At 46.9% G+C, this 9,174-nt stretch overlaps 1 protein-coding gene across 1 annotated transcript in view; it reads right to left on the minus strand.

Moving 5' to 3' along the window:
• Positions 1-2,694: 2,694 nt before the first annotated feature.
• The window catches only part of taok3b (TAO kinase 3b), an 8,335-nt gene continuing 1,855 nt past the window's right edge, over positions 2,695-9,174 (minus strand). The window contains exons 2-8 of the mRNA XM_077011277.1: positions 9,060-9,174; positions 8,602-8,730; positions 8,260-8,463; positions 7,656-7,895; positions 5,911-6,123; positions 4,611-4,793; positions 2,695-4,416 (exon numbers count right to left, since the gene is read on the minus strand). The exon at positions 9,060-9,174 is cut by the window's right edge and continues 122 nt beyond it. Coding sequence (XP_076867392.1) covers positions 4,255-4,416; positions 4,611-4,793; positions 5,911-6,123; positions 7,656-7,895; positions 8,260-8,463; positions 8,602-8,730; positions 9,060-9,174 — 1,246 coding nt within the window. The 3' untranslated portion in view covers positions 2,695-4,254. The remainder of the gene's footprint in view (positions 4,417-4,610; positions 4,794-5,910; positions 6,124-7,655; positions 7,896-8,259; positions 8,464-8,601; positions 8,731-9,059) is intronic.

Below are 9,174 nucleotides of genomic sequence, written 5' to 3' on the forward strand. Positions count from 1 at the left end.
CCCAGAGGGTACCCTGTGTCTATGTATAATCAATATAGACAGGAAATGCACATATTAAGAGTTCCTGTCATTTCAAGATCAAGATAAGAGAGATCTGAAGGAGATCAATCATTTCAAGATTGAGATGTAATCACCCACTGGAAACTAGTGGTTTCACACTGCTATACTCTAAATTAGGTGTATTGAATTTTAAAGCCCACTTGTAAACCTGTTACAGTTTTCTTTCATGTAATCCCCATTCTTATACTTTACTCTGAAGCTTTTCCTCTAAATAAAATAAACTTGTGGTTTATATGTAATTTGGTGACTTTACAGAGAACTTGCATGCTCACTGGCGAACCCATAGCTTCAGTTAACAACATGCTTTATGAAAGATCTCCATGTTAAATCACCCCCAGTAATTCAGCTGTCTTAAGTACCTGAGCCATGAAGTTCCAGTCCAACTGAGTAACCAGATAAGCATCTCCTCTGATATGAACATTTAGTGTGACAGTCCTGGCACACCCGGGAGATTCGGTACGCTGCCAGTTTGGGGTTTTAACGGCTTCACACCTGCTACTCATGACGTATTTATTGCTAGTTTGGAATAGTCATGGCTGTGTGAATGCTTTTGGGTCAGCAGCTCATCAAGACTTCCCCACAGCCATGATTTATTACAGCCACATTACCATCAGACACAAGGTGTCTCATAACTCAGCGTGTTAAATGAACGCTGAACCCCCCAGAACGCAGAAGGCTGCGGCTTCTCTCCATCTGAGCACCAGGACTTGTTTGGTACTAAATAAAAAAAATGAAAGAAGCATCAAACTTCTCAAACTGACTGAAATAAAACCAAAGTGTAGCTTAACCCAGCAAAACCAGCTTCGCATCTGAGCATGTACACTTCCCTGAATCTAAACCCCCTTCCACACCCATCACATTCTTAGGCCAGTGCTGTGTTTACATTTTTAGCACTTTGCTCTCATTCAGAGGGACTAACACATTGCCAGTATGACAGCATTAGTGCTGCCTGGGAATCGAACCCACAACCTTGATGTTGCCAGCATCTACCAGCTACACAAGGTGAGCTTCATTTATGTTATAAAAATGTACAATACAATAGAAAAACGGTAGTAAAAAATGTAATCTCTATATATTAGGCTGGCAATGGTGATGGGTTCTGTTTTGGAAATATGAAAAAAATCAAATATTGGACAGTTCAGCTTGTAGCCTGACTACTGACCACATCCGAGGCTTTATTTATACGGAATAACAACCTGCAGACACTCTGCTCTGGTTTTAAATCAATAGAACTCAACAGATCGTTGCAACCGCTTCTGTAGCTCTGTACAAATCGGTTAACTGCAAACAGCAGGACACAAACTCTTGGCTGCCACTTAGTGCAAATCTGCAAAACGAACAACACATGATCCTCTGTGAAATAACAAGCTCCTTCCTGAGGAAAGGACAGAAGGGTGTAATCAGGTGTGCCAGGAGAACCTTCAGTCCCCCCCTCGTCACAGCTGTGACTCACAACATCTCACAGGCTCACCACAGAGCTCCTACTATAGAAGGCTTACATTTTCCCACATTACATATATACATGCAGACACATATGCCCGAACAAAGAATACACATGTAGTAACTGACTTATTCTCTTGGTGTGTCAGTGGGCTGTATTTAGGTAGCTAATTTGCTACCAACGTTGTCAGGCAGGTTTTTGCTGTAATTGCTAATACAAATGTTCAGCTGTGAGAAATAACTGCACTTTAATGGTGCTTAAACAGACTCAGATAAGACACTGGAGGATAGCATCCTCTTTGTATTCTCTTTACCGAGAATTCTCATAAAAGTCCCCTCTTGTGGACAAATTTTTCAATATTCTATAACTGGATGTCCACAAAACATAAAGATGTGCTGTTGTAGCTATGCTGAAGAAATACACGCTCTTTGCTGTTATACCTTATTAATGTTTTACCCCCAAACCTGCATTTCATAACATACAACTTCCTTTTGCTGACCCAACAGTGCCACCTTGTGACCTCGTGCAGTATTTTCCCTCGAAATCAGCTCCCCTCCTAGTCCTACACAGAAATAAGATCTGCAGTAATTTTAAAACGGCAAAGTCAGGTCTGTCTGCATTGGTACAACAGGTACAGAATATTTCATTACAACTTTAAAATTTGCAATTGCAAGCGGAAGTAGCACATGGATAGTCTCTCTGAGGTTAAAGAGTCTAAGAATTCAGGGACACCGAGAGTGCCTGTGGAGTCTGGCGCCCCCTAACGGGCAACCCGAGGACCCACACTCAAGCCAGTCTGCTCTCCCACCTCCCAATACACCTGACCCAAGAAGACAACCTTGTACAGCGAATGAGCACCTAGCCTAAATGTACTGACGGTGGGAGGGGATGCAGAGTCGGACTGGTCTGGCAGAGGGCGCTGTCACAAAGTGCTGGGAGGAGAAACAAGGCTAAAGCCAGCCTTATTTCACATGTGTAGCTAAACCAATTTATTGAATTAAACAATGTGTACATCATAAGTGTTGAAAAATAGGGAATGTTTCATTGCACTTACAAGAATTTTTTGTTACTCTCCTGCCATACTGGCAATGAAAAATATTTATATATTGTATTACGAATATATATATATATATATATATATATATATATATATATATATATATATATATATATATATATCCCATCACATATCATTAGCCAACAAAAACTTCATTAAGTTTATTTGTTAAAACATCAGTTCACTTGTGCAATGGCAGTTTCAACAATGGCTTTGTCTGAAAAGAAGCCAGTAATGATAGACCCAAGATATTAGACTAAATGGTGTCCCTTGGTTTGAGTTACACAACATGTCATGTGCTAGGTGTGCATAGTGTAATGCAAGTGAGTTTAAAAAAGATATGAATCTTTTTAGGGCTTAAAAAGAAAGGGTTTTGTCTGGCCCTACACAATCCATTCTTAAAGACTGTGATTTATTTAAATTACTTATTATTATTATTATTATTTTGAGATGTTGTTCACTCAAATGCCAGTCAGAGACATGCTGGATAGGGAGGCGTAGCTCCACCCAAACACACTACGTTGCCACATTAGTGAAACTGGCAATTCTTTCTTGCTTACAAAAATAGTTTGCCTTCCTGTGCCTCCACTGTGTAGGTTTTCCCTATGGTCCAGTTGACTAATCGATACATATGTAAACCCCTATTTAGGTAATCATATACAAATATTTATATAAAGTTTTTACAACACAAATGACACTATTGTCCCTGTACAAGAGCAGTGAGAACTTCACACTGAATCACAATTCATCAAACAACGATGTTGCCTGGGCACAACAAAGAGAAATAAAACGTTCATCAACTCGAAGGCATTTGGCTATTTGGCAATTTTTCATATCAAAGATAAAGCTTATGTTCAGTCTCAATAGCCAAGAAAACAGAACTGCTATGGACGTTTTTATTTACAGACAGCGAAACTCTCTGACAGATCCATGCGCCACTCCACGACCTGAATTCGCCTTTTAAAGTGCATGCATTAACACCAGGAAGGAGTCTGACAGGACGCATCTGTTGTATTAAATTCACACCCTGATAAAAACTAATGCCAATTCATTTAGGATACCGAACAATGAGTAAATTATATTCTTTTTTTTTTGTACTTTTCAAAAAGAGGCATGTGTTCTACCACAATATGAGAGTTATTGAACGCTCTCAATATATTTACTATGTTTTAAAATCAGCCACTGTTTCAAAACCTGCCTTTGTGTACAGCTTTCGCCAGCAGTATTCACATTCGCTGTGATGAACAAAGACGAAACAGCTAATAGCCACGGTGAAGACGAAGGACACATTCCGCAGTCGCAGTGTCCTTTGATAACCCCCAAGGCCTTTCCGCACCACGCCTTCCCTTCACATGTCGGTTCATACTTAAACGTATCAAAGTGCTTTTACTTGTACTAAAATATCCTGAATTACTGATACCAAACGTGGGTGGACGGCATGGAGTGAAGATCAGCTCTTCTACATTTCCCTTCTGTTTTAGGAGCTCCGATTATGTCGTCTGTGCTGGTAGCCTGTTCCTTCTCTAATGATGTCGGAGAGCTCCTCCTAGAACAGATTCAGATATTTCAAAAGACTGATCCCACATGGTCAGTGTAAAAGGTGGTCTTAGTAAAATCCAGCAGTCAGGGTTTAGTCCAGGTAGGCCGGAGCCACAGCCTCGGTCAGGGCCGCGTGCTCCCCAAACCCTGGGCTCCATCATCTGTCGTCCTCCTTGGGAAAGTCAAACGAGGCCAAGCTCCCGAATCCTAGGCGCGCGCTCTCCATGTCGAACGTTTCCAGCTCCCTCTCCTGGCGCTCGAATAAATGCTTGATTTTTTCCGTCCGTTCTTTCTGAAGCGAAGCCAGCTCCTCTTCAATCTGCAATCGCAACACACCCCTTTCAGAACAGAAGCAGTGGCTACTCTGACACGCTGACACACGGATCATCCTTGCCATGTTTTATACTAAAAACCATAATAATTAAACACCCATTTGAACTGCAACGGCCCCGTGACTGAACGGCAAGACGATGCCATTCACAGTGGTGCTAAGCACCGAACAAGCAGCCTCACTTTCTGTTCCAGGTGAGCCCTGCGCAAGGACGCCTTCTGCTCCAGCTTCTGCAGCTCACGCTCATGCTGGGCCTCCGCCTGGGCCTTCGTCCTGCTCTGGTAGGCATCCAGGAGCTCCATTTCCTGCTGCAGCTGCCGCTGTAAGGCCTGACACTCGGTCTCCTGCTCGCTGTCCAGCCGGAGCTGCAGGCGAGACAGACGGGTGATTACAGCTCTCCACCAGGGGGCGCTCTCCCTGTAGTCTCTCCACCAGGGGGCGCGCTCCCAGTAATCTCTACACCAGGGGGCGCTCTCCCTGTAGTCTCTCCATCAGGGGGCGCTCTCCCTGTAGGCTCTCCACCAGGGGGCGCTCTCCCTGTAGTCTCTCCATCTGGGGGCGCTCTCCCAGTAGTCTCTCCATCAGGGGGCGCTCTCCCTGTAGGCTCTCCACCAGTGTTATTAATCATCACTGCTGGTAAAGGATCTATTTATTTGGATCAACAGGCCAAACTGATTGCCCAAAGTAAAAAACTGGATTCTCTGAATTGCAATTTTGAGAAACATTTAAAAATGTAATTCATTTAAAATGTTTTACATAATTAGCTTTTGAATTTTTCATTTTCTCTTCCAGTACTTCAAGCTTGGCCAGATTATTCTGAGTTAAGTTTGAGTATATTACAAACTCAGTCTGAACATTCAGAGCTCAGATGGATTATTAACACTGGAGGAATGCAACAGGAGCCATTTGATTGTATTTGTTAGGGTGTTGTGGCTACTGCCACTAGAGGGCGATATTTCTGGTGCTTGTTAGTAAAGCAATTATGACAGGTTTTTACATTTACATTTTTGACATTTAGGAGACCCTCTTATCCAGAATCATCTGCCATATGTGTGTGTCATCTACACATTTAATGTCCCCTAGATAGTACAGTAGGTTAAAGAAACTGTTGAAATAGAATACCGTTGAATCAATGCCGGTGTCAAATCGCACACAATGACAAGTGCAATAACAAACACTACAAACAATACTTACTAGTGTTTTAGTTACCCAACAGTAGAATTGATGTCATGGCTGTAGGATCAATGGTCAGTTAAATAATCCCATAATAGAGTGTTCAGTGGGTGTTTAGAGGACGGTCTGGATAGTCAGTGGAAGCTTGTTCTACTATCTGAGTGCATCAGTACATAGAGCCAAACCATAGAGGAAAGATCTACATCCTGGACTCCAAGTTCAAACCAACAACCAGAACTGGAGTGGATCAGAGTGTCTGGTAACATGTTTGTGTCTCTGTCAGTACAGAGAAGAGCAGGTGTTTCTTACCGATTGAGAGGCCATCATTTCACTGATGCTCTGCTCATACTGTGTGGCCAGTGTAGCCAATTTGCGGGTCTGCTCCTCTTTTAGAGATTTCAGGAGGGCTTTGTGGTCACTCTTGGGCGATACCTCCAGCTGGTGGTTCTTCAGGGCTTTGTACTGTTTGTTCTGAACCTTGCAAGTGTCCTGGAATTGTTTTTTGATCTGCATCTCCAATGTCTATTTTTGTGACAAAGGCATCACACACACAACAAAACTATTTTGAGTGCAGTGTCACATTCAAGACAATATAATACCAGTAATTATTTAAAGAAATTACTCCTCCCATTCTCATAATATATCGTCTCCATTTTCTAGCCGTGGAGATGTACTCCCGCTACCAGGCATCAATCCCCCTACCAGACATCAATCCCCCTACCAGACATCAATCCCCCTACCAGACATCAATCCCCCTACCAGGCACCACTCCCCCTACCAGGCACCACTCCCCCTACCAGGCACCACTCCCCCTACCAGGCCCCCCTCACCCTACCAGGCACCACTCACCCTACCAGACATCAATCCCCCTACCAGACATCAATCCCCCTACCAGGCACCACTCACCCTACCAGGCACCACTCCCCCTACCAGACATCAATCCCCCTACCAGGCACCACTCACCCTACCAGGCACCCTACCAGGCACCACTCCCCCTACCAGGCACCACTCACCCTACCAGGCACCACTCACCCTACCAGGCACCACTCACCCTACCAGGCATCAATCCCCCTACCAGGCACCACTCACCCTACCAGGCACCACTCACCCTACCAGGCACCACTCCCCCTACCAGACATCAATCCCCCTACCAGGCACCACTCCCCCTACCAGACATCAATCCCCCTACCAGGCACCACTCCCCCTACCAGACATCAATCCCCCTACCAGGCACCACTCACCCTACCAGGCACCCTACCAGGCACCACTCCCCCTACCAGGCACCCTACCAGGCACCACTCCCCCTACCAGGCACCCTACCAGGCACCACTCCCCCTACCAGACACCCTACCAGGCACCACTCCCCCTACCAGACACCCTACCAGGCACCACTCCCCCTACCAGACATCACTCCCCCTACCAGGCACCACTCCCCCTACCAGACATCAATCCCCCTACCAGGCACCACTCCCCCTACCAGGCACCACTCCCCCTACCAGGCATCACTCCCCCTACCAGGCACCACTCCCCCTACCAGGCACCACTCCCCCTACCAGGCACCACTCACCCTACCAGGCATCAATCCCCCTCCACCACTCACCCTACCAATAACCCTACCAGGCACCACTCAACCTATCAGGCATCAGTCCCCCTACCAGACATCCGCCTACCAGGCACCGCTCGCCCTACCAGGCAACGCTCGCCCTAGCAGGCAACGCTCGCCCTAGCAGGCACCGCTCGCCCTAGCAGGCACCGCTCGCCCTACCAGGCACCGCTCGCCCTACCAGCCGTCACTCAACCTACTAGGCGTCACTCAACCTACTAGGCGTCACTCAACCTACCAGACGTCAATCCCCCTATCAGGCACCACTCAACATACCAGGCATCAATTCCCCTACCAGGCAACACTCACCCTACCAGGCACCACACACCCATCCAGGCACCACACACCCATACAGGCACCACACACCCATACAGGCACCACACATCACCTTCCCTACGACCCACCACCCACCGTGCCGTCACCTCCCCAGCGTGTCCGGCCCCGTGTTCACCTTCAGACTGCGGGGCTGCTGCCGCTGCTCCAGGGCGTGTTTGCGGTGCAGCTCCCTCTGCCGTCGGTGGTTGTACTCCTCCTGGTTCTCCAGCTCCGTCTGGTGCTGCAGGCGGATCAGCTCCATGCGCAGTCTCTGCAGGCTGTCCAGGTGCCGTCGCTCCAGGTCCTGCGTGGACCCGTCGTGCCGGATCATCAATGCCTGCTCCATCTCCTTCTGGTCCTTCTTCTTGTTCAGCTCCTGGGAGACCCAGATCAAACCGGGAAAGGGTCACATCACACATTTAGTTCGAGTTTTCTTATAAAGCAGGCGTCTCAATTTAATAAATGGCAGCCACTTATTGATCAAGACTTGTTTTTCAACTATTAGATATCCCAATACTTCATATGTTTAGATATTTGTAACAGTTTTGGATACGCCTGTGGTTTTTACTAAGTACAAGGACAAGGTGTTTTCTCTTTTAGATCTCAACAGACCATTTTTCACTTTCGGAAGTCCCACCTCGATGATGCGCCTGGAGATCAAAACCTGAAACCCGAAAGCGAAAAGTTCACCTGAACCGACAGAACGCGCGCTATGTCGGGCCAGCAGACGCGGGACTTGCCTCCCGGATCTGCTCCTGCTCCAGTTCGTGCTTCTTGATGAGACTCCGCCTCTTCAGGGCGCGGCAGCTCCTGTCGTAGACGAGCCTCTGCTGGTGGAGGAACTGCGCTTCCTCCTGCGCCTGCGATCGCTGCACCGTCTCCTTCTGGCGCGATAGCCGCTCCTGTTTCTCCTCCTTCGGTGTGCCGGGGTCATCGTTCATATCCTGTGGAAATGGAAAAGTTAAACGACTCTTCAGAACTCAGAAAGAGTTTGTGCGGATGTCAGAAGGAGCGCTTGTTTGAACGGCTCGTGGCAACCAACTCCGGGCCGCTCGGTGTGCGGACGGGGCCGCCACACCCACCTCCTTCATCCGATCCCTGCACAGCCGGTACTGCTTCTTTTGTGTCTCCAAGAAGGTGGTCAGCTCCTTCTTCTGCTGGACCAGGATCTGCTGCTGGATCCGCTTCTCCTCCGCGGCCCACGCCTTTATCTGCAGCAGCGCACCAGGCCTGCTCATTAGACCTTAACTGTGTTGAGGTTTGCATTACGTTTACAGCCATTAATTGTAATGACTTACCAAAGTCAGACACTCTGCATTTTCAAAATGACATATATAAATACAATACTACACCTGTATATTAAATAATAAAATAGAATCTGTATAGATGGCCACATAACATTGGTTTTTATTGACTGTTTGGCAATCTGTAGTGTGGTTGATATAAAATGAGCCAAACATGGAAGACAGAAGCCTGTGGGTGTCATTGCAGCTTTCATGACCGGCCCCACAAATATCCGTCTCCTCCCCAAATGACTTACCTCCTTCTCCATTTGAGCAGCTTGTTTCTTGGCGAGACGCTCCAGCTCGATGTAGGTGCTGCTGGCCTGTGTCTCCGCCTCCTTTTGGAGGCGGAGCTTGTGCTCGTCCATCTCG

This window comes from Brachyhypopomus gauderio, chromosome 7, assembly GCF_052324685.1.
Source record: "Brachyhypopomus gauderio isolate BG-103 chromosome 7, BGAUD_0.2, whole genome shotgun sequence".
In the NCBI taxonomy this organism is placed as follows: domain Eukaryota; kingdom Metazoa; phylum Chordata; class Actinopteri; order Gymnotiformes; family Hypopomidae; genus Brachyhypopomus; species Brachyhypopomus gauderio.